Source organism: Phallusia mammillata, chromosome 3, assembly GCF_965637545.1.
Source record: "Phallusia mammillata chromosome 3, kaPhaMamm4.hap1.1, whole genome shotgun sequence".
Classification (NCBI taxonomy): domain Eukaryota; kingdom Metazoa; phylum Chordata; class Ascidiacea; order Phlebobranchia; family Ascidiidae; genus Phallusia; species Phallusia mammillata.
Window position 1 is genome coordinate 11,574,588 of NC_137254.1, and position 26,452 is coordinate 11,601,039.

The 26,452-nt window shown below is 39.8% G+C and overlaps 3 protein-coding genes and 1 long non-coding RNA gene across 4 annotated transcripts; 1 reads left to right on the forward strand and 3 right to left on the reverse strand.

The window, feature by feature from the left end:
- Positions 1-816: 816 nt before the first annotated feature.
- Positions 817-2,326, reverse strand: LOC145217523 (uncharacterized). Its single transcript, XR_013857421.1, has 2 exons — positions 1,854-2,326; positions 817-1,631 (listed from the first exon to the last, which is right to left on the reverse strand). It is a non-coding gene; the product is annotated as an uncharacterized LOC145217523 (long non-coding RNA).
- Positions 2,327-3,386: 1,060 nt separating this feature from the next.
- Positions 3,387-16,176, forward strand: LOC145217495 (uncharacterized). The gene is made up of 16 exons (XM_080084770.1): positions 3,387-3,825; positions 4,735-4,851; positions 5,397-5,510; positions 6,881-7,000; positions 7,151-7,276; positions 7,511-7,618; positions 13,309-13,437; positions 13,784-13,823; positions 13,967-14,138; positions 14,306-14,475; positions 14,746-14,917; positions 14,976-15,043; positions 15,099-15,282; positions 15,497-15,640; positions 15,706-15,811; positions 15,940-16,176. Exons 2-16 carry the CDS (start codon positions 4,839-4,841, stop codon positions 16,068-16,070), a joined length of 1,797 nt encoding a protein of 598 aa, XP_079940896.1. The 5' UTR covers positions 3,387-3,825; positions 4,735-4,838; the 3' UTR covers positions 16,071-16,176.
- A 6,553-nt stretch (positions 16,177-22,729) lies between these two features.
- LOC145219491 (uncharacterized) lies at positions 22,730-24,145 on the reverse strand. Its single transcript, XM_080086855.1, has one exon. It carries the CDS (start codon positions 24,143-24,145, stop codon positions 22,730-22,732), a length of 1,416 nt encoding a protein of 471 aa, XP_079942981.1.
- Positions 24,146-24,228: 83 nt separating this feature from the next.
- LOC145219492 (uncharacterized) lies at positions 24,229-25,998 on the reverse strand. Its single transcript, XM_080086857.1, has one exon. It carries the CDS (start codon positions 25,996-25,998, stop codon positions 24,229-24,231), a length of 1,770 nt encoding a protein of 589 aa, XP_079942983.1.
- Positions 25,999-26,452: the final 454 nt, after the last annotated feature.

The following is a 26,452-nucleotide window of genomic DNA, read 5'->3' on the forward strand; positions in this document are numbered from 1 at the left end:
GACCGCTTCAAAAATGATTTTTGGGCAGTCGACCAATGTAGCCTATACAAGATCCAGATTTTAAACGGTTTAAGATAAGCACAAACGGTTTTCACAGGTCAACTCCAAAACAGCTAGTAAACGCATACAAAACATCGTTTAAATGTGATAATAACTTTAAACCGTTTAAAATCTGGAGCCTGTACATGCTATATGGGTAGACCGCGCAAAAATCATTTTACAGCGGTCATGCCCTGCGTTCGCTTATGATGCACGCCTCTCATTTACGAGGTTATGATCAGATTTAAACGACATTTTGTATGCCTTTACTGGATGTATTTTAGAGTTGACCTGTGAAAACCGTTTGTGTTTATCTTTAACCGTTTAAAATCTGGAGCTTCTATAGGCTACATAATTCGACAGCGCAAAATCATATTTAAAGCGGTCACGCCCTGCATTCGCTTATGATGCACGCCTCTCATTTACGAGGTTATGATCAGATTTAAACGATATTTTGCATGCCTTTACTGGATGTATTTTAGAGTTGACCTGTAAAAGCCGTTTGCGTTTACCTTAAACCGTTTGTCATCTGGAGCTTTTATAGGCTACATAATTCGACAGCTCAAAAATCATTTTTAAAGCGGTTATGTCATGTATTCGCTTATGATGTACGCCTCTCATTTACGAGGTTATGATCAGATTTTAACGATATTTTGCAAGCGTTTACTGAATGTTGTTTAGAGTTGGCGTGTAAAAACCGTTTACATATACCTCAAGCCGTTAGTGGTCTCAAACACGTTAAAGCCTGTACTAATGAAAATGATGAAACACCAAATGCACAGTGAGGACAACACTTTATTGATGGAAAAAGCACCTTATGAACCCAATTTCCACACTTCAACATTTTCAAGTTGAGTCCCATAGTTATATGAAAGCAGAAATAAATGGGAAGAGAATAAATAATTACATTCACAGCAATTGGTTGATTGGTCAGTTAAAACCTGCATTTACAAGTACATAGTACATACTAAACAAAGATCTTTAAGTAAACAGACTAAAATAAAACAAAAAGGTGAAACAATATTGTACAGCTGAAAATGTAATGATTTGCTGAATTATCAAGAAAATTAAACCGGATATCATGTGAAAAATGAGGTTGAACCACCCAATTGTTACAACATGCTATCATGCAGACTACTGGTCAAAACTAGAGGTTCTCGATTTATGTCTGATGAATCACTTCACTGTCCGATTCTACATCACAGTGCAAAACATTCTCAGAATTTACATGAGACCATAATCACCATGGAGGTAAAATAATATCAACTCCTACAAATGTTTGAATACAAATTCTTAATTTGGGTATAAGAACTAATAAATAAACTTGCAGGCAGGTAGAACAGTGGAAAAGAAATAACACATATTCCGATTTGATTCATGTAAAACCAAAGTATGTGGTTCATATCTCGACATACAATTTTCTCCTGTGAGGCAAGTAACAGGTTGTATACATCAATGATTTTGCTGACACTTTAAGAGAGAGCTGTTTTTGTCGACAAAATTCTTCCGCAATGAAAGAGTTTCTTCAATTTTTTGATATGGAATGTTTCTGTTGATTTTTTCCAGCTTTAAGCATTTTTCCAGATGGTGAACTGCAATAAAAAAATAAAGATAAAGTGTATGGTCATTTGACTTGACAATTATGGGTAAACAAAAGAGGCTTGAGTTTAGTCACCAATAAGCAGTCTAAGTGTTATAAAACAGAGTTAATATTCAATATTGGGGTTTTTAACTGTGCTAAAATTCAAAATACCATCAGCCAGAAATACAGAAAGAGTTGAGTTTAGAAAGGCAGTAACAAGGCAGCCACCTACTGTGAATCATTTCAATTCAAATCCAATCTACAAGCCCTCATATGACAGTGTGATGGTCCTCACTTTGCTTCATATAAAGGTAAGAACTTGAAATTCTTCTCACTGAAAGGTCTCTTTGCATTGCTTCATTGCCAGAACCTTGATGCCAATCAGGTACTTCAATCTTGATTCTTGGCTCATTTTAGTGTTTAACATATTCATTTTACAGCTTAGAATGCATTTGTTTTTGTCTTGCTGTTTTACAATTAACTGCCATTTTGATATAAAACCCAATTTACCTGCGATTATTATCACAGCAAAAATAATATTTGCCAATAAAAAACAAATTTAATGCTCCACTGCCATTACCGATAAAACCGTCCGCAATCGGGCTGTGTTATAACACAGGTTCTAAAGATTCTAATCCCGCCCGATAAGAAACGCATTATTCTGCGTAACACAGTCGATTTTAATCGGGGACTTCCAGACGGATCGGGTGGCAAATAATGAATGTGTTGGAGAAAAGTGCATTGTCATAAACTCAAACAAATGATGTTTGTTGTTGTGATGTATGGAACTGTTGAATAAAGAAAACACATAAAAGCAGTTCATGTTACATACAACAAAGTGTTTCTCAGCAAATGTAATCATGGGTGCATTTTTTCAGAATGAAATAAACAATCTCTACATAAGCCTTGGAACCTACTACTAAATCCGATGAGCGATTTGTAAATACCCATAAGGAATATAATTTCTCTAACAGTCCTTCGTTTATTTTGGTAAATGGAACTTCTAATGCCCTTGTATCACAAACTAATAGAGCTATCGACTAAAATCAATATACCAGCCCTGAACACAAAAACCATTTGATTTACATTTTTTTGGCAAAATACCAACTAGAAAATTAGAATTCTTTGCACTATAACTCCCAGCAGATAAATTCCCATGAATAAATCTGAGCAAAAAATCATAGAAAAGAAAACGTTTGTGCAAATTACAACGTATTTATTCCTGTTTACTTTCTATCGGATGTGGGCAGTTGCAATTAACACAAACGTATTTTCGTTTCAAGCCAACACAGTTGTTTACAAAGCAGCTGTTGGAGTTGGATTCGACCCACAACATTTAAGATCTCCATATGAAGTCACAAAAAATGTAAGTTTGGCGATTAGGGTGTTTAATTGGAAAATCATTCAGTAGCTTTATGTGTTGTATATTATAATGTATTGGATGGTATATTAACAGCATGCAGCTACCAACACAGGGTCGTATATCAATACGCGATGTGTGCGAGGAAATCGTTGCGCATTCGGCAGCAATTAGATGCCAGTCACCCGAGCTTACAGCTTGCCGGTGTGTTATGCAATCGTTGCATGCTGTGTTCCTTGCTAATGCGAAATAATACCTATAGTTATGTCCTATTAACCAATGATGTTGTAATGTCGATATATCCGAACGAACCTTTGCTAACTGTTTCATATTTTCATTGAAGTTTGACAATAACGACTTTCGTACTTGTGCATGGACTATAAATTAGCTATAGCCATGCTGTAAATAGTCTATGACATGTTTCTGCTTCGTTTTACGGCTTGTTAATAGTTGAGCCAACGACCTTACGATTACAAGGGGGTTGCACTAACCACTGGGCCATCCCAGAGTGGGAATTGGGATTAGAGCCACCAAACTTTTAATTAAAATTCGGATGTACTAACCACTGGGCCATCTTAGAGCAACAAAATGGGTTAGATCCACTAAACCTTAGAAAATAGTGGTTCTTACCCTATTTCTACTAGAAGGAATCAAAGCAAACAGAAGTTACGAATGAAACACGGGTGTATATGAAAACGTTTTTCTGTTTACTTTCTTTATTTTGTGGGCTGTTGAAATAAACACAAACATATTTTCTCTCCAAGCTAATACAACTTTTCAAAGCAAACATTGGTTGGGATTGGAGTCCATAATCATTAAGATCTCCAGAAGAAGGCACAAAAAAGTGAGTTTGGCGATTTTAGGTGTTTAATTGGAAAGTTATTTAGTATCCTTATATGATGCATATTATAATAATGCATTTGGTGGAATATTAACAGCATGCACCAACACAGGGTCGTATAACAATACGCGATGTGTGCGAGGAAATCGTTTCGCGCTTGGTAGCAATTAGATGTCAGTCACCGGAGCTTGCCGGTGTATTACGCGAAGTGCTTCTACATGTTGCGTACATTCGTTACATTCTGGTTTCTACACGAATCGGGTTGTATGAACGTGGGTCATCTCGGTGTCAAAATGAGATGAAAACCGTTAAATGGAAAACTACACTTAGGTTGCACAACTACCTTACACTTGTTCACAAAGAAGGAATATTTTACCACATGAGCATACGTTTAAGCGTGTTTATCAGGATTGTGACTCAACGATTGTTTTACGATCACAATATGGTTTCCTGTTTTTGCATTCGTTGTTGAACGATGCATTGGACCATAGCCACGTAGCAGTTTGTACCTCCACACTAAAGTGAGCGGTTTAATATAGTGGAGATGCTGGTATCGACCGTTAACTACGGATGTTCAGGATTCGTTTTTTTTTGTTTTCACAGTCAAATCATAAGTTAGTTCGTTTCTTAAAGAATTGATCAAGTCGGCGTATCAACTGGTTTTTATTTTTACACGCATTGCACGAAATATAACTATGGTATTATTCTACTTGAAGTTTCTGGCCATATTTGTTTTCTTCTTGATACAACCTGGTGAGAAAGTTTATTAAGTCTTTCATATAAGTCAGGATACAAAGTAAACGTAAAAGATATCGTGGAACACACTCATTGTAATCAGTATTATCGCATAATTGCGCTTATTTAAATGTAAGCTTTTGGTAGCTTTTGTAACCATAATTATTTTGTTGACAGGAGCTTGCCAAAACTGCCCCAACCACCTGTTTCAATGCCAAGACCTGACCTGTATTCCACGATCACAGCTATGTGATGAAAGCTCCGAGTGTTCTGATGATGAAATGAATTGTGACGGTAAGCTGTTGGTTTTGTTGAAAGTAAATTTAGTTTGTTACAAGATGATATCGGTTATTTTTTGCGCTTAGCACATTTCACTTTTCCACGTTTTTACCACAATGTCTCATTGATTTAAATGTGTTTCTTCTGATAAAAGAACAGTTTATGTGCAATGGGAATGTTTTTCTTCCAAATGGTTCTTGAGCGTTGACAATTTCAATTCAATGTTTTATTTGTCACGCTTGAAATTTAAACAATTGCATAACCAAAATAAAACGAACGTAATAACTGCGCGACCGGGTCAGTAAGAGCCAAACATTGGCCATCGAGTCACTTGACCCGTTACTATTCATTTACTAATTAAAAGGGGGAGGGACGGATGTTAATCAATGGATGGAATGTTGGTGTTGGAGCGGCAAACAAAATAAAAATGCGTCAAGCCATAAGGCAAAACACAAAATACAATAACGAACAGAGATATTACAAGTGTAGTGCGTGATTACATCCAACAGATTTCCAGGCTATACGAAGTAGCATCATTTCAACTCTGTTCCATCTTGCAGGAAACTGTGCAGCTGACGAATTCGAATGCCAATCTGGAGCCTGTATTCCTCTGTACATGAAATGTAACAGGAGGAACGATTGCGCTGACGGGGATGACGAAGCCGGATGTCAAAGTAATTTAAAGATTTGGATTTTGTTGCAACTCATTAAAGCCAGTTCAAACAGGCTGCTGTGCTTAACCGGTATGCGCCGTCCCATGATGTAATCTTTAATGCTGTATCCAAACAGTAGGGATGGGCCGAAACAGCAAATGTTATGTTTGGCCGAACACGTTAATGCTCTGTCCATTGTTCCACGTCACAAGCACTCCCAATTCCACCCTAGTTTTTGTAGCTTTCCAAGGTCCCTTGCGTTACCAGCAGTATATTAAGCTGTACAGGCCCCAGAACTACGCGTTTTCAACCGACTAACGCATTCAGAAAAACCGTCCTTTTTGTTCTTGGATACCCTTTCGAACACTAGTTTCGCATGTTAGCAGAGCATGCATATGTAAATTGAATGCTCAGGTCAGTTTGTACAACTGCTCGTTTGAGAATCAAAGTCAGCAATGTTCGATACCGAGTACTCGGTTCTGGCTCGGCTCGGCCCATCGCTCAAATTTCAGTTCAATTGACAAACGGTTTCCGCTAAAAGCCAGCAATATGAATTTGATTGTTAGCCCCAAGATACGTTTTAAAACGCGATAAGACTGATTGACAGGTTGAGACTGTGGCATGTTTGGCAAGTAACGCTGACTCATGCAAGAAGACCAGGGAATTTTAGTTCACAACAATTAAGAGGTTGTTGCGTAGCAGTTACGTTAGTAGTTCAAATGTATACCGCAGTTACTTTTCAAGCAGTTCAGAGAGCATGACTTTAATGTTCCGATTGATATTTGTAATTACAGCAAACCTCGGTTTTGGGATGTTCGCCTAATCCGGACAAATTGCGTGATCCAAACGGGTCCGAATTAACCGAGGTTTTCAAAATCGTCAAACAGACCATCAATTTTTCTACTCCATTTGTCAATGTTTGCATCACTTTATCACTTTGACATTGCTTCAAAATGTTTGAAGGCTTCTCGACTCGTTCCACTAACGTCACACCCCCAGTCGTCTTTATCCTCAATGCGCCAAACTTGTATTCTTCCTTTCAGTCAAATAACTCTTTAGAATACAGTGTAGCTGAAGCGCGTTTAGCCAACATCCACCAATTGTGCCCTCCACTTTCACGCGCTCCATAACGTCTTAACGTTGCGCAACTATTTCCGGCTTGTTGGTGGGTTTTAGTGCAATTGTGTCGCTATGATTTCTTTCACCAAAGGAAATAAACCCACCTCAACGTTTGAGTATTTTCGATGGTTCTGTGTTTAAACTTATCTTGAATGAGTTTTACTCGTCTTTAAATAATTAACAGATGTAGGCGTTGAAAATAAGTGATGAAGTGAATGCACTTTAGTTGTGAATAATTTATTGTCATCCCTCAACTATTTTTTTCTTTTTAGATTCAGACGGATGCAGATATCACGAATTTCAGTGTTTTCCATCAAAGCAGTGCCGTCCGATTTGGGACATGTGCAAACCAAACACATGTCCACCTGGTGACCAGTCGCCTTTATGCAATGGTACGATCATTTTGTCTTTAACAAAGTGCTGTCCGCTCAGTGCTACAGTATCAACTAAACTAGTCAGGATAATTTGCTCATGTCGGCTCCACTCGACTTAATAGTCTCAGAAATTACCCTTACGAAGCATTAAACCGTAATGTAATTCAGGTATTTGCGGTCCCGATGAGTTTAAGTGCGATAACGGGGCCTGTATCCCGCAACAATACCGCTGCGACAAAATCTGGGATTGTGAGGGCGATGAAATAGGATGCGCTCCAAATGATTATCACACAAGTAAGCTTCTATTTACATAGTAAATGAAAATATTTTGTGAAATTCACCAAATCACTCTTGCAAAGTCGTGCATGTAACAAGCGCCATGGTTGTCTGCACGAAGCCCGTTAGAAAACCCGCTTCAAGCGTGCAAAGTCGTGCATGTAACAAACAATTTGGTTTACCCCTTGAAGTTCGTAGGTTCGCTTTTAGTGAATTGAATTAACAATCTTGTGATACATTTTTTCCTCACAGATGCCGACAACTGCACTGCGCATCAGTTCTACTGCTTTTCTTGCAACAACATTCATTATGGTTGCACCGAACCCGACTGTCACCCCGATTTCGAGGACTCGTGCTTTGGTAATAAACCGAATAATATAATGGAGCCCTGAATCATTTCAATTTTTGGCTTTTAATTATTTTTTTATGCCCTGATTAAACCGTTATTCCTATGTCCTGTTGTTGGCGTCATGCCAATCTCGCTAGCCCCATGATTATCCCCTAGCCCAATAGTTATACCTTGGGTTCATGCTTATCTCGCTAGCCTAATGGTTATCCCGCTAGCTCAATGGTTATCCTGCTAGCCAATGGTTATCCCGCTAGCCCCTTATTTAACCCGATAGCCCCATGGTTATTTCGCTAGGTCCATGCTAATTTTAGTAGCCCCGTGGTTATCATGCTAGCCCAGGGGTGGGTAACCTTTTTGTTTGTGAAGGCCACGACACTCGTTCAGGCCGCACAGACTATTTCTCAGGCCAAGTACAGTGGCATTCAAACTTTTTGTCTTACAGAATGGTTGATGTGCTATTGGACTTGCGGTCCAAGCAAAATAAAATTCGTCAATACATTTCCACCCTCACTACAACGTTCGGGATTTTATTAACATAGAAACTCGCTTGTTTATCAATATCAATCTAATTCAATTATGCGCAAACAATTGTTCTTTTGTAACACAAGTAAGATTATAGAACCTTGGTCTCTTGGCAGTTCTACGGATATCGCTTTGTGTACCAGCACGCAAACATTTAACTGTAGTTTAAAATCTGTTTGAATCAAATAGTTTGAATTTCTATTGCTTTTAGATGTTTTTGTTTTGTTATTGCTCTTAAACATTTACTTTTTCTAAATGTCACGACCTACGGCAAAATGACGACCCGTGGGTTGAAAACCACCGCTCCAGCCTCGTGGTAATTTCGCTAGCGTCTTGATTATTTCTGTAGCCCCATGGTAATTCATCTATAGCCTGTTGGTTGTCCCGTCGGCCTTATGGTTATCTCGCTGGTTCATTGCTTATCTTGGCTCGCCTAATGGATATCCCCCAGGTTCAATGGGCATCTCGTTAGCACCATGTTTATCCCGCTATCCTAATAATGGTTATCTCTTAGGCTTCTTGGTTATCCCGCTAGCCCCATGGTTATCCCGCTTGCCCCATGGTTACCCCTCTAGTCTCATGGTTATCCTGCTAGCCCCATGGTTAACTCTTAAGCTTCTTGGTTATCCCGCTTGCCCCATGGTTATATCCTGCTAGCCCCATGGTTAACTCTTAAGCTTCTTGGTTATCCTGCTAGCCCCACGGTTATCTCTTAAGCTTCTTGGTTATCCCGCTTGCCCCATGTTTATCCCTCTAGTCTCATGGTTATCCTGCTGGCCCCACGGTTATCTCTTAAGCTTCTTGGTTATCCCGCTAGCCCCATGGTTATCCCGCTTGCCCCATGGTCATCCCGCTAGCCCCACGGTTATCTCTTAAGCTTCTTGGTTATCCCGCTTGCCCCACGGTTATCCCTCTAGTCTCATGGTTATCCTACTAGCCCAGTGGTTCTCAACCTTTTTTCTTTCATTGCACAAAAATTCTGTGGCCCAGTAAATTTTTATAAATGAAAGAAAACAACTATAAAATCGGTTCAGCACAAAAAAAAATGCAGAACATATTTCAAACAAGATTATAAGTTCAAAATAACTTAATTTAAAAAAATCATAAAACAGCACTTTCCCTTCTTTAATCAAGCATGTTCAGTTATGACCGAGTAATTGGACAATGGATATGCTGCTATTATGCTGCTGGCTTTATTGTAATCTCAAAGTAGTTTATTACGTCATAAACATACAGGGTTGCAGAAACTCAAAGTAACCGCAAATTGATTAATTTAAATTCATTTACGTTCCTTTTCAATTCCTACCCAAGCCATTATTCTTGTAAAATTCAGTGTAGTGACACAGATGAAAGTAAATTCTTAATAAAAGCTTTCTATTTAATTGGTCTGTGGCCCAATCAAAATGCTTCCATGGCCCACTGGTTGAGAACCGCTGTACTAGCCCCACGGTTACCTCTTAAGCTTCTTTGTTATCCCACTAGTCCCATGGTTATCTCGCTTGCCCCATGGTTATTCCTCTAGTCTCATGGGTTATCTCTTAAGCTTCTTGGTTATCCCGCTAGCCCCATGCTTATCCATGGTTATCCCTCTAATGCCGCGAGCCCTGTGGTTATCTTTTAGGCTTCTTGGTTATCCTGCTAGCCCCATGCTTATCTCGCTATCCTATTGGTTATCCCCTCAGGTTCCTTGGTTATCTCGAAAGCCCTTCGTTATCTTACTAGCCCCATGGTTATCCTTTATGTTCCTTGCTTATCTCGTTAGCCCCATGCTTATCCCGCTTGTCGCATGGTTATTCTGCTAGTCCCTTGGTTATCCCTCTAGTCTCTTGGTTATTTCGCAGGTACTTTGGTTATCCCGCTAGCCTCGTGATTATTTCTGTAGCCCCATGACAATTCTAGTAGCCTCATGGTTATTCTGGTAGCCCTATGGTTATTCCGCACGTTTCTTGGTTGTCCCGCTAGCCCCATGGTTGTCCCTCTAGTCTCATGGTTATCCGTCAGGTTCAGTGGGTATCTCGATAGCCAATCGTTATCTTACTAGTCCCATGGTTGTCATGCTGGCCCCAAAGTAATTCCGCTAGTCTCATGGTTATTTCAGTAGAATAAACTCTCTCCTTGGGCAAAGAGAATAGGTCTTAGCTTGCTGGTCCGTTCGGTTTTCACAGAAGTATCTTCTCATAACACACTGACCCGCTTTACCTACCATAAATGTTTTGATGTTTTGACGTTCGTGTGTCCACGAGATGGTGGCAGTTGTATTGAATTATCTTCCGTATGGTAACGTAATATCGCCTTTGTTTTGTAATGGTCATAATGGAAAACAAAATAAGTTTGAATCAAATGGTTTGACTTTATCAATATCAATCTAATTCAATTATGCGCAAACAATTGTTCTTTTGTAACACAAGTAAGATTGTAGAACCTTGGTCTCTTGGCAGTTCTACGGACATCGCTTTGTGTACCAGCACGCAAACATATAACTCTAGTTTAAAATCAGTTTGAATCAAATAGTTTGACTTTCTATTGCTTTTAGATGTTTTTATTTTGTGGTTGCTGTCAAACATTTACTTTCTTTAAATGTCGCGACCTACGGCAAAATGACCACCCGCGGGTTAAAAACAACTGCTTCAGCCTCATGGTGACTCCGCTAGCGTCATGATTATTTCTGTAGCCCAGGGGTCACCAAACTACGAGGTCATTTCATCCGGCCCGCGAACACTATTTTGGTTTGCCAACTCGAATTGATAACTTTGTAACATTCAAAAATTAATCTACTCCTTACGAAAGTTTTCTTGTCGCGATTTGTAGAATTGATATTACCTATAGTTTCATAGAATTACAACGCCCAAGATTGATCCAACCCGGTTTGTTACGTCACAAACAAGACTACAAGTTTTACATGTGCGCAAATAATCGCCTTATTTTGTTACTTGTGAGATAATCTAAGTATTGCTCGTAAGATGAGACCAACTGTACAATTTAACAGTCGCATTGCCAGATTTTAAATAGGATTGTAGAAAGACCATCTCTTGGCCCCCTATAAAAATCGCCTCGAGGAATAAGTTTGGAAAGAAGGCGCTGGGGCATGCAAACTATGCGGCCCGCGCGATTGATTATTAAACTTATCCGGCCCGCAGTGATAAAAGTTTGGTGACCCCTGCTGTAGCCCCATGGTAATTCCTGTAAAGCCTGATGGTTATCCCGTCGTCCCGTTGGCCTTGTGGTTATCTCGCTGGTTCCTTGGTTATCTCGCTAGCCTTATGCTTATTTCTGTAGCCCTGTGGCAATTCCGCTAGCCTCGTGATTATTTCTGTAACCCCACGATAATTCTACTAGCCTCGTGGTTATCCCGCTTGCCCCATGGTTATCCTTCTAGTCTCATGGTTGTCTTGCTAACCCCATGTTTATCTCTCAGGTTTCTTGGATATCTCGCTAGCCACATGCTTATCTCGCTATCCTACCGGTTATCCCTCAGGTTCAATGGGTATCTCGTTAGCTATCCCGCTAGCCCCATGGTTATTCTGCTAGCCCCATGGTTATTCTGCTAGCCCCGTGGTTATCCCGCTAGTTTTATGGTTATTCCGCAGGTCTCTTGGTTATCTCGCTATCCTCGTGGTTATCCCGCCAGCCACATCAATCATTCAATCAATCAATCGTTTATTTTAACCCGCAAACGCAAATAGTAAATTGAAAAGAAAAGTGATGGTAAGGAGGCATCGTTTAACCTTTCGGTTTTCGAGTTAAGATGCCCCCTCAAAAACGTCATTAAACAAATAGAGTTACAAGACGTTGTCTTGCAAAGAAGAGAAAAATAATGGAGACAAGCTGAAGAAGACAAAAATGCAATGTATAGGATTGGCAGTTAGGTATTTAACATTGTAACAGGGAAGTAGCACAACATCAACGACGTAGAATTGATTAAAAGACAATAACAAATCACATTTTTAACAAAAATGAAAAATAAATAAATGATAAACACGAGACAAACAATCCAAACCATGCATTAAGCATTACGCTATCAAAATCATAAACTTAGTAAACACGAACCGTTGTACGTACAATACAACAAACAACCAACTACTGATAAGGGAGTCAAAGAAACAGCACGTGGTGTAATTTGCAAACAATAGTGGTTTGACCTTCAACGTTCATAGTTTTGCAATATTATGGCTTTAAATTGAACTTTAAATGAGTGTAAACCAAGGTTTTTCAGTTTGGTAGGAATATTGTTATAAATCTTTGGACCACGGTAATGCAGAGACTATATGCCGAGGGTTGTTTGAAATCTAGGGATAAAGAGGTTTTCGCCATCAGCATGTCTCGTGAAGTGGGAATGAACCTGTGAAGTTTTAGTGAAAAACTCATCGAATGTTGAGGGGAGGTTATGGTGGTGGAACTTGTGCATAATTTGTGCTGTTTGAAGTTTGTTGATATCGGCTAGTTTTAAAGTTTTTAGCTCGCTGTAAATGGGTGTCATGATTCGTAATACATTATTTTGCATCACTCTTAAGTGGTAAAGTTCAGGTGCATCCCCACTCCCCCAGCAGCTGATGGAGGTTATCCCTCCAGTTCAGTGGTTCTCAAACTCTTGGTTCGCCGGAACTTTTTGGGTGGTACGCGAGTAGCTTTCTGTGATACCTAATTTAAATCCAATCTAAAATTGCAACTCAACTGACCCAACTGTTTACCTCTGGTTTGAGCGAAACTCGTGTCTTGTACAGACTTTTGAAATTACTACATATGCTAGTCAGGGCGAGAAAATGTCCCTATTTATTTCTCTCCTGTATAGCATGATAGTTGGCCTTATGGTTATCTCGCTGGTTCCTTGGTTATCTCGCTAGTCTCATGGTTATTTCTGAAGCCTTACGGTAATTCTGCTAGCCTCATGTGTATCCTGGTAGCCTCATGATAATTCCGGTAGCTTGATGGTTATTTCGCTTGCCTCGTGGTTATTTCTCTGGTTTATTGATTATCTCGCTTGTAGTAGTCTTGTGGTAAACCGTTAGCTTCTTGGTTATCCCACTGATTGTTTGGTTATCTCGCTAGCCCTATGCTAATCTCGCTAACCGCCTATTAATCCTATTAGCCTCACGCTTATCCCACAATCCCACATGTTTTACTGAAAGACAAAATCAATTACACTTATTTCATCTCATTTTTTTCCATTTAACCATCACAGGATCATGTGGACCTAACGAGTATCAATGCCGATCTGGTTACTGTCTTCCACAACAATATGTATGCGACGGATGGCACGACTGTTTTGACTTTGACGATGACGAAGCCAATTGTCCCGCCAAAGTTCCAGGTTTGTTTCAGTTAAATTGTATAGGATTGAACTGTAGACTCAACAGATCCGCGACACGATTGGAAAGCTGAAATTGATTTAGGAACATTAGAAATGCATTTCAGTTGCCAACCACTGAACCATTGCATCATCTTAAAACTGTACGTTGATTGCAAGGCGATTGCACTAACCACTGGGTCATGTTAGAGGCCGAGCAGGGATTAGAACCACCAACCTTACAATTGCAAAGCGGTTTCACTAACCACTGGATCTCTTACAGGCCGAGCTGGGATTAGAACCACCAACCTTACGATTGCAAAGCGGTTGCACTAACCACCTTTTTTAAACATTTTTTTTTGTTTTTCAGTGATCACAACCAACTGCACAACTACCGGAGTTTCGGCGAGGTTAGTTTTGCCAGGATTATATTGAATGAACACAGTATATTCGATTAAAAATAAAATCAATTTTTCGCTCTCCATCATGTACAAACAATTCTGCAGCATTCCGCCCCAAGTATTTTCTATTCAACTTTCGTTGGTTTCCGCAGCCTCCCAGGAAGTTACGTCCGATCTTTGCTCCCCGGAGCTGGCGAACACCTTGAAATGATCCGTGACGATTCGACGCCACTGGACAATTGCTTTGCAGTGAAGGACAACCAGGCTGACAAGTATAACATAAATGTCCTGGCTGGAATTGGACAATGTTCTGCAAACATAAACGTGAGATTTAAATATACTAGTACATACCTCTTTCAGGTGTCATTCTGATTTATTTGAGTGACAAATCTGTCATATATTATTAGTGATAGTGAGTGACTTTATGGTCATATTGAGTCCGCCGTCGAGCTTCCGGTCTTAAATCTACACATTTTGTTGTTCAATTCAAGGAGAGCGACAAAGAAATTGTGGTAACATACAAAGTCTCGCTTGGTGTCGCTGCTGGCTCGTCGTCACAAATAATAACTCGCAACGGGAAATCGGCAGTCGTGGTCTTTCAATGTGCTTACAACCGTTCAGGAATAGCGACAATGGACCAACCTCTGTTAGCAATGATCAGGTTTGAAGTCTGTACATCTCTTTTTTATCGTGTTTATGTCACTTACAACTGGTTGACGGACTAGTATAGCCTACCGTGATTGGTAATTAAGTGTTCAGTTATTGTATGTGAGCATAATGTGTTTGTATATTATTTATCAATAAAAAATATCCAGAAGGCGATTTCTTTACTTTCTAAAAACAGTAATGTTGTTTCTGTTTTGGATTTAAACCTTTTGCACGATTGCCAGTCGCAGTGACAAATATTAACCGGTTAAATCCTCTTATGTAGTCACGTTGAGGTGGATTTGGGCAAAACATCGTCATCATTCACCTTGGAAATGGCTCGGTACACATCGGACAGTTTTACTACAATTGAAACTGAACAAACGATAACAATTGGATCCTCTGTTTACATCGGTGTCTACATCGATGGGGAAGCTAACACCAGCTTGGTTTTGCAGGTATGTCACATAAACACTCTTTAAATACCCACCCAGTTTCATTACTTTAAATGTTTAGGGAATAGACTGTATTCTGGCGGACGATGAGAATGAAATTGAAACTGTTTATCCTGTTGTCATCGGAGGGTGAGCGCTTGTAATTTAGGGTGACGAAAGATCCACTTCAACTTATTTTCCACAGTTGTGTCGCGCCTGATCCTCTTGATGCGGATGGGAATGTAATATACAATGTGACCGACCCTCGCAAGTTTGATTTCTCTTTCTTGGGATTCAGCTGGTTTGGTGTACAAGACTCGGACCAGGAGATATGGCTTTCGTGCAGAATGAAAATCTGCAAAAAAACGAAAGACAACGATTGCAAAATCGTATGATTTTTCGGATCATTTTTTTGAATCTTACTGTAATCAGATTTTTTGTTAACCTGACTATATCCTGGCTTGCTATTTTATTAACATTGCTACAACGACTAACTGTTACCTTACCAAGAACTATGTTCTACTTTTATCTATTTAATGCTTCGTTACATGCCATATGTAGATTGTTTGTTTAATTTTTATATATCGCACTTGATTTAATCAGGACTGTCCTTCGGAACCGATACCTGATATTCTAGTCAAAAGATCAATCCCAGATGAAACTGATGATACAACTAAGAAGATCTCTCTAGGACCCTTTATCCTTGCACATGAATTTGATAGTGATGACCAACTTGTTTGCAACAGGGTAAACTTGTATGTTTACTTCTTGTATAAATTGGTTGGGTCTAACTTTTTTAGATTGCTTTGTAGGAGGAATTGGGATGTTCTCACATGTGTGGCATCGACACTAAAGGTACAGCTTACTGCTATTGTCCTCAAGGGTATTTCTTGATGAAAGATGGGAAGACTTGCCTTGGTGAGACATTGTTTAAAAGTTAGGTTTTGTTGAAAACACAATTACATGGATCCTTCAAACTTTTAGTCCAATCTGTGAGTCATTGTAAACATCCATCTCAAGTTTTTACTCTTACACATATTTGTTAGGGGTCAATCGGGGCATTAAGTCACTGATGGAGGTCTCTCTCATCTCGAGTCTCTGCCTGGTGATGTTGATCATTCTCATTCTGATTGTTGTCACGATGATGGAGAAAGATGGGAAGAAGATTGGGATTTGAAAGAAATGGGAAATAGAATGAAAAGTGGAAGAATAAAAATGAGATGATAAACAACTTGAAAAACAAACTGATCATTATAGTTTATATTTAAGCAGAATGCATTTAATTTTCGTACGGTTGTTTCAATACAAAAATAACTCACTTGAATTGGTTTGTTAAGAAGTTTTCTGGAAATATAATTTAGGGTTACAGGCACCTTTACTGCTATAATAATTGGAAATATGCTATTTCAATTCAAGAAAACGAAGTATTCGGAAAAACACTAACATCAAACATGGTATAATACTAATTATGCACATTTGGGAAACAGAAATTGGTTCCTGGAGATTTTTTTCGTCATAGAAATCAAACCTAGTCCACGAATCACTCAACCGTGAAGAATGTTTTGAAAATTTGGCGCGGTATATTAACATCAATTTCACCCATAACTTTAAGGTGGTAGTTTTTAAACGTGAAAGTTAAAACGTTTGTAGCTTTTTTAGTTTAAATCAATTTTGTTACAGTTGTTTGTTATGTGCATTTGACCACAGTTACCAAAAACAGAGTAAGTTTTACATTCTTCAAAGCCTTTTAAACATTTTTGGATTCAACAACAAAGCATTTACAGGTTTGTCACCTTCAGTGATTTTTCAAATTTGGAATTATATTTTATAATCTAGTATAAAGAGATAAAGCATTGCAACAAAAAAGATTTGGCCTGGAAGTTTTTACGCCGGACAATTTGACTGGAGTGAAATGTTTTCTGAAAACATTTATGTTTAAAGATTTTATTTTGGTCAAAAGATGCAAACAAATAGTGCTTTATGGTAAAGTGTATTTGGGTTTGTTGTGGATTTAAAACAAATCACTGAACAAGATCAGTGTTTGTACCATTACCTTCAGAAATTTATCATCTGCACTAACGTCGAGGGGACAATTTGTCCACCAGCAATTTACTTGCCCTGGTAAGTTGTCTTTTATTACTTTTGGATAAAGCAAGGTATTAAGAGCAATAAATTCGCATGATGAAAATTAGCAACAGAGACAAATAATAAAACCACTGTTGTTGATAGAAACGTTTTGGTTCTGGTTTACATACCAAAAGCTGGGCAGTATGCAATGAACACAAACAAATTTCCTCCCAAGGCTAAAAAATGTGAGGTTGGCAAACAATTTTAATTTTTAGCTGAGGGCAGGTTGTAAAGCTATGTGTGGCATATTAACAGCACCCATGTACCAACATATAATCGTGTAACAATACACAATGCATGAGCGGAAACCGTTGCGCGCTATGCAGCAATTTGCTGCCAGTCAACACAGCTTACGGCTTGCCGTAACAGGCAGAGGTTGTATCCTGATTTTCTCGTTGTTGTGATTTGATTGCATTGCATATTGTAAAGTTTTGATCAGAAATCAGTTTTACACTAACGTCATACGCTCAATTTAGGAAATAATAACAATCCTACTTAATCATCCTTTATTTTGCATTTAATGAAACTGCTCGATTTCCCAAGTCTGGATTATTTGGTTGTATATATCCTGGATTTCAGCATAAAGACTGTGCAATGGATTTCAAGCACATTACATATCTCCAAATTTGTCAGTTTTACGTTTTTGTCTATTGTCTGTGCGTTTTTTACTATCAGGAGATGAAACAAATGTTTAGCGTAACACTATATTTAATTGTTGAATTTTATATCTTTAAAACTTAAATACGCGTAAAAATCTTTGAAACTTAAAGCCAATTAAAAGGTTAGTTTGTTTCTTAAAAAAAATAATTAGGTTGGCGTATGAACTGATTTTGATTTTTACGCGTATTTCACAATATGCAGCTATTAGATTATTCTACTTGAAGTTTCTGGCCATATTTGTTTTATTTTTATAAAACCCGATGAGAAGTTCGTAAATTCTTTCATCCAAGTCACGATACATTTAACATGTAGGTTTGTGCACTGATGTCATTCGCAGTGTTAAAACGTTTATGTTTCCACTTTTTTATGTATTGGTATTTTCAAAACATGCATTTTTTCGTGTTACAAACAAGGTATTGTACATTTGCTCAAAAACGAAAACTTTAAATGTCCACATTAATTAGTAGGTGATTACAAAAAGCTATGAACGCTTGCAAAACAAGTTCGGTACTGTGTGGAAATTGACATACTTTAAAAGATTACCAATCGTTTTTTACATTGAAAATGTATTGCGAGCATGTTTGTTAAAAACATGGCGGTTTTCAACAAGCGACGAGATAAAATTAATATGTCTCAAAATCTTTCAACAAAAAAAGTGGCAATTGCAGTCACAGCGAAAATGTGTCAACCACAATCAAAACTTCGCAAAAATACGCAAACAAAAGGTGTAATATGTTTCAGCTGGCGTACTAGTCGTCGCCAATTTTCTTTTACTTACCAATGCGTATTTTGTAGTTCATGTCATCTATGTTTTTGCTGTATGCAACCTGCCTTCTATGTAAAAGTGGCTTATATACGAGATTGTTCCGAAATACAAGCGATTCGTGCATTTCGTTTTACACCGTTGTATGACACTTATGGTTTCGTACTCTGTAACAATTGCTATGTTCTTGGCACTATCTATGTTCTATATTGCATTTTGTGTTTCCCCTTTGTTGCTTTGATTTTGTTTTCTGCTTCAACATCAACACTCCGCATGTCCATTTATTACCCTTCGTCCCTTTCCCACCTTTTATTCATCAGTAAAGAGTAACCGGTCAAGTGACTCGATGGACAATGTTTTTAAAGACAATCTAAACCAAGGGTGCACAACCTGCGACCGTACGGCCACAGGGAGTAGTTTATATGGCCGTGAACAGGTATACAACACATGTATTACTTGACATAAGTAATACTTTACATACTATATATTGGGATTTCAAAGTTGCTCAAACAGATTTTGTGGGACTAAAAAGGGTATTATCAGGATAAATACTTACTTAAAGAAGCCATTTCCATTCTGTTAAACCAGTGATTTTCGACCGATGTTCGACATAAAACACTCGTCAAACCACAGATGTCTAAAACATTAGGATCCTATATTCAAACCAGCAAATTTCTCGCGGAACACCTGACGATCTTTCACGGAACACTAGTGTAGTGATCCGCGGAACATCGGTTGAAAATCACTGATTTAAACAAAGGATAAGGCAGGTATTTGAATTAGAACCATCTAATTTCTAATGTATAAAAATATCATTTTTTGAGGCCGTGGTTTTTGTGCAGACATATTATCTGTACAGCGAATATGGAACGTTAAATCAGCAAACGGTTTGGGGTTGCAAAATATCGAAAACAAAATGGAAGATGTGGCACGAAATCACCCTAAAACACTCGGAAGGATCAACACACATCGACTTTTCGCTACGAACCAATAATGTTAGTCGAATCGTTGTCACTGTGCTTGTCTACAAGTTGAATTCTACTTCAAATGCACAATCTGACATTTCCAAAGTTGGTTCAACTGCAACAACGCAAAACGTATCTTTGGAAAACACAATTGGTTTATTACTCTTGGTAGGGACGCCGATAAATTTCTGATCTCATCCAATCACACATCAGGAAACGACCAACTGCAAGCTTTGTCGTATCTCCTACTTCGTCAGAATCAGTTTGCAGAAAATTCCTGAAAAAAAGAAAAACACGAGCAACGCCATAATTCACAAAGTCAAACTAATCTGCGTATACTATGATCCTGAGATGAAAAAGTATTTGGATTCTGGATGCATCACCAGCATTGATGACGCAACGTGTAACGTCAGTTGTATATGCAATCATCTCACGATTTTTACTGTACTTTTAGTATTTGAGTCCATCGCCATACCAGCTGGTGTAAAGGTATAAAGAAGCGTTCACAAATTTGTTTGACGAGTTTATTAAGTGGTTAACGCTCATTTTATTTCAAGATCATATCCTTCATCACAGAATCACTGTCAATAACATGTTTACCGGCTACCATTGCCATCATCTACAAATACAAACGAGGCAACGATGACAGGATTTGGGTAAAAATTTACTTGTCATTGGGACTTTTGCTTCTTCATGCTATCAACATGTTACATGACCTTGCAGTTGTGCTTGAAATCTCATGCGTGCTTTTTGCTGTGACCATCCATTACCTCCTGATGTGTGGTGGTAAACTACAAAACGTGGATTTTAAAAAGGTATTTATCAGGTCAAATGCTCTCTAAGTATTGTTGCAGGAATGTGGTTCCTTGTTGAAGGAGTCCGTCTTTTGATGGCCACCTCCTTTCCGTATAGCTTTGAGGAACAAAATCCCGAAGTACGAGTCAGGGTATTTGTAGTGGTTGGTTGGGTTTTGCCCGCCGTCCTTGTGGGTGCAGCTGCTTGTTCGGGTCTTCCCAACGACAACTACATGGAACCCCAACCAATGTAACCTCTTTCAAAATCAATCTTCAGCGATTTCCAAGTACGACAGATGCTGGCTAGCTCGAAAAACTACAATCTTTTACTCCACAGTTGTACCCCCTCTTGCTCTTGTCCTCATTATTAACTTCATGATATTCCTAAAAACGATTCATGTAATGCTTTGTACGAGCGCGATGCACAACAGGAAAGAAAATACCGATTTGGAAAAGGCGTTAAGAGTAACAAAGTTGTTCATTCTATTGCTTGTAATGCTTGGAGGTACCTGGAGTTTGGCATATTTTACAGGTATATCTTGCACTTTCTTTTGATAAAATTACGGTGAAGCGCAAGCAACATGTTTATTTCATTTATACACGGGAACTGCATGCGATCTTGTAATTTGAACGTGAATTGAATTTAGCTTTGCACGCATTTGCGAATCGTCCACTGATTTGAAATTTATAAAACTTCATTTCGGGAAGCGTTCCAATTTTTACCTACACCCATTGTAGTGTTGCTGCAACAAGTGTTTTGCATCGCCAAAACCAAACAAAATCACATCTCTTAAGATGAAAGGCCGCCCAATGTTTTTTATCTGCCTAACATATACAGATATCCCAGTATGTTTTTTTACCACTTGAATTGCAGTGTGAATTTTTGCTTCGCTTGTACAGTTCTTAAACATTTCTCCGTAAATGTGGTGCTGATCTTCAAATATACTCTGTGTGTTCAATAATTTAATACTTAAAGCTGCTGCGTAGTAGGTGAAACAGCACAATCCGATGACTTCCAAGTTATTGGAAGATATAAACTTAAATTGTTTCTTACACGGAAATGAAGCAGATAGGTTTGTTTTGACCCCAACCATGGCATATCAGGTCGTCAATATGCTATCGCGGGCTTCTGTTGGAGTACGTTATATTCATAATACAATAGGGCACACAGCACGTCAAATTAGTAATCTAGCTCTGTTATTGACAAGTTAGTTCCTGTGCTTGTTATATCGTGCGCTTGCTGTTTGCACTGACAATAATTCTAATACACCAAGTAGCAGGTAATCAAATACTGTAACTAGTGCCGTAATAAATTTATTGTTGATTACACTGTGCATAGTATGAAGCTTGAACAACTTGTTGCTGTTGACGAAATGCATTTTAAAAAAATTTTCAGCTCCTGTAAAAAGGTTGGTAGCAGTGCCCAACCAAGAACAAAATAATTTATGTGGATGGCGACCTGAGCTAATTTCGGAAACGTGTTTAAAATATAGCGACATGTTAGTACTACAGTAGTTCAGCACATAGAAGGTATTTTGACATGCTTATCTTAGTTTTAAATGTGACGTTTTTTTGCAGAGCATCGGGAACATAATGAACAATCTAGGGCTGTGTCGTATCGGTTTCATTACTTCACTAATTCTGTCATTTACAGCGTGGATTTTTCTGCTTATCACACCGATGAAGCAGGTAAACGATGTAAAGGTAAGTGTTGCGTACGCATTATCTGTTATTGTAGCGGCCGTAATTTACTTAAAAATTTGTGCTGCTGCCTGGATCTGCACCGACCGCCGCACTAGAGGGTTTCCTTATTTGTCTTGAACGCAACACTGTCTGCCTGATGGTACAAATTTCTCCTTGGTTGCACAACAGCATTGGTTCTCTGTTAAACGAACAGAAACGTGTCACAATCGGCAACAATACACACATTCAATATGGCCGATAAACTTGCACAAGAATATGTTACATTAAGAAAGTCAACACCTCTTAACTCATACACAAATATTATCACGACATTTAACTCATACAATTTACACATTCAAATTACGTACCAACTTGTTAGGAATCCAGGACTGAATTATAGGCACTTTGACGAACTACGACGTTTCAGCATTTTAATAACTTTAGCTTTCATGTTTTTATAGCTGCACATAATACACTATAATGTTAGCACATAAATATCTACAAAAAACTACATTAGATCCACCACAACTGGAACTTCTAAAAAGCCAATTCCACACAGAAAGAAACTGTAAAACGTGGCCAAGACAAGATTGCGACACTAATGACATCACACGCATTGTTACGTCTGGAGATTTCTAACCAATCCTGGCAGACGCTTTGTTACGTCATAGTCAATGAAGTCATATCACTGGTAAACAGAGAAAGAAGGCACATTTAAGCAATTCTCGCTGTAACATTCCCGGCCCCGATGTGCGAATCCGCTCGTCACATCCAATCAAAACACAACAATACAGCGAGCACATTACAAACACATACACTATGTACAATCAAACACAACGCGACGCTAGTTTTCGCCCGCTTTGCGAATCAGGCACAATTTAGCAATTGGCCTTTTCAAAGTCCCATTTTTGGTTTTGACCAGTACGGTGCGTTCCGATCCATCCTCTGCAGGGTAGGTATCCACGACTCTCCCCGTCAGCCATCTGCCTCGCGGGACGGAGTTGTCCGCGAGAAGAACTAGATCATCATGCGCTAGGTTGCGCTCTGGAACAGTCCATTTTCGCCGAACTTGTAAAGTCGGCAGGTACTCGTTTACCCATCTAGACCAGAATTGATTGGCTAGGTATTGCACCTGGCGCCAACGACGTCGAACGTAGTTGTCCTTCTTATCGAAAACCCCTGGCGGCAGTGTATCACAATGCCCCAGCAACACCAGATGATTTGGCGTTAAAGGTTCGTCACTTTCTGTATCCATAGTAACTGGAGTGAGTGGTCGAGAGTTAAGTATCGCTTCCACTTCAACCATAAAGGTGATGAGAGTTTCATCATTTGGCGTTTGTTCAGACATGAGAGCACTCAGTATTTTCCGCACAGAGCGAATGAGCCGCTCCCAAACTCCACCCATGTGACTTGCAGTAGGCGGATTGAAAGCCCATTCAATGTCACGCTGCCTGAGACAATCATAAATCTGCGCTTGATTCCAAGCCTTTAACGAGTCGCGCAAAACGCGATTAGCTCCAATAAAGTTGGTCCCGTTGTCACTGAAGATCTTCTTCGGTTTTCCTCGGCGACCGACGAATCTCCGTAGGGCGTCAATAAAAGAATCCGTTGACAGCGAGTGCGCAATTTCAATGTGTACAGCACGAACTGTCAGACACGTAAATATACATCCGTAGCGCTTAACCTCGCTCCTCCCTTGCTTCACGAACAAAGGCCCAAAGTAATCCACTCCAACGTATGTGAACGGAGGCTCTCCTGGCGTTATTCGCTTACATGGTAAGTTTGCCATCATCTGTTGACCGATGGGTGCGTTGCGTCGACGACAAAATATGCATTGTCCCAACACACGCCTTACTGCAACTCCACCACGAACAACCCAGTACTTCTGTCGTAGCGATGTCCATGTTAGACCCATGCCAGAATGCTTAACGGAATTGTGATGATCCTCGATAATCAGATTTGTCACGTGGTGTTTGTTGGGCAGAATCACCGGATGCTTCAAGTCATATGCCACCGGTGCACGATGCAAGCGACCTTCAACACGTAGAACACCATCAACCATAATGGGATTCAGCCTCTGCAAAGACCTTCCAGATTTCCTTGATACACGCTTGTTCACAGCATATTTATGATCGTGCTGTGAATGTGCACGAATTTTTTCAGCAAACTCCTGCTGCTGAACGTATTTAATCACTGCAAGCTCTGCCTTTTGTAGTTCTGCAACGCTTAACGGATCGGAAACTTGTAGCTTCTTTTTCATTCGGATGAACTTAACAAACCGTAGCAACCATGCCACAGCCTTCTTCAGTCTTTTCCAAGACGAGTATCGATTGATCAACTGATTTATGCAGTCGAATTTCGGAGAAACAAGATGAACTGGACTCCCTTTCGCTCTTTCAGCACAAACTCCTCTGGTAGAACGTCTGGAGTCAAAGGACTCGTAGGCCAAGGTCCAGCAAACCATCTCTCGCATTTTACCAACGCAGCAACTCTTAAACCCCGCGACGCGTCGTCAGCCGGATTGAGCGCTGTTGGTGCATGTTTCCACTGTGAAGCATCAGACCTTTCATCTATCTTCGTCAGCCGATTTGCCACAAAGACAGGAAAACGCTTGGTCGTGTTGTTGATGCATCGCAGTACAGACGTAGAATCTGTCCAGAAAGTTGATTTTTCAATCTTCAGGTCCAACTCCCTTGTGAGAACCTGGTCCATTTTTACAGCAAGTGTAGCTGCTGTCAGCTCAAGTCGCGGAATAGAAATGACTTTCAGTGGGTCTAGTCTAGCTTTTGCCAACAAAAGGGTACAACAAACACACCTGTTTACATCTTCAACCCTAAGGTATGACACGGTTCCGTAACCATGCGACGATGCATCGGCAAAATGGTGCAATTCGCATACCTTGATTCTTCCCAATTGACTTGCCTTCAAACATCTGGGTATTTGAACAGAAGAAAGTTCCGGCAACTCGGAAATCCAACGGCGCCACGCAGTGGCGATATCTTCTGGTACTTCCTCGTCCCATCCAACACCCTGTCTGCACAAATCTTGCAGCAACATTCGCGCCTGCAAGACAACTGAAGCAACAAACCCCAAAGGATCAAAAAGAGAACTCACTACAGACAATATGCCTCGTCTGGTAATCGGCTTTTCCTTTATCTTGACATCAAATTGAAACGTATCGGTACGACAATTCCAGCTCACCCCAAGAACACGTTCCACTTGACCTGTGTCATCTTTCAAAGAAAATGAAGACTTCGCTGAGTCGCTCGTAGGTACATCATCTAAGACTCTTTCGTCGTTGCTCAACCACTTCCTCAAGTGAAAACCTCCACGCTGCAAAAGCGCGCGAATCTCCTGCACCAACTGCTTGGCTTCCTGTAAAGTAGCGACAGACTTTAAACAGTCGTCCACATAAAAATTGCGTCGCACTGTAGCAACGGTATCTTCTGAAAATGCGTGACAATTGTCGTCTGCGGTACGCCGCAAACTAAAACTTGCACAACACGGCGACGACGTCGCTCCAAACAAATGGACCAGCATTTGGAAATCTACTGGCTCCCTCGTCATGTCTCCGTCCGGCCACCAGACGAATCGTAGACAGTCAATATCCCTAGGATCCACTCTCACTTGGTGGAACATTGCCTCGACGTCTGCAACAATGGCAATAGCCTCTTGCCGGAACCGTAAAAGAACGCCAACCAGGCTATTCATCATGTCGGGACCCTGCAACAGCTGCTTGTTCAAGGACGTGTCCCGAAATTTTGCTGCGCAGTCAAACACTACTCTGACCTTCCCTGGCTTCTGCGGGTGAAGAACCGGGTGATGTGGCAAATACCAAATTGACCTCTTCTCTTCCTTTTGATCATCTGCTGTAAGACGCTGCGCGTATTCATTCTTCAGGTAGCCGTCAATCGTCTCCTTGTACTTCTGACACAAGTGGCTGTCGTTGTTTAAACGACGCTTTAGGTAGCTCAGCCTTTGCACAGCCTGTGTGCGGTTGTTTGGCAGATTTGGCGATCCTGCACGCCACGGCAATCGCAAACAGTAATGGTTATCTTCTAATTTCACAGAATCGTTCATTAGCTTCATCGCGTATTTGTCTTCCTTTGACATACCGACACTGGAACCTAGACTGGAATCTTTAAACTCAGTTTCCCACAGCTTCTTTACTTGTTGATGCAACAACTCATTAGACAAGTTAACGTGGTTCACCTGGACGTGCTGCACACTGCATCTGCCACAACGAGACGAAGCAGTACCGAACAGAGACCAACCGAGAACTGTCTTGACTGCGCTCGTCTCTCATCTTCGATCCAAAATGCTTCTGACACATCCAGTCCGATCAGCAGTAGAACTTCATCATTTATTGGCGTCGTGAATTTCACGTTACGAAGATGCGACCATTTTTTATCGCACCTATTCGGAACAACAGGTAAATTATCTGTAGCGACTCTGCCGACCCGCATTTATCATAGCGTGTTAAATGTGCCTTTTTCTCGCGTTCTCTTTCCTCGCTTGTATGACGCGTTGTATTTAGTGATTCTATTTTGGATGTCGCGAAATAAAC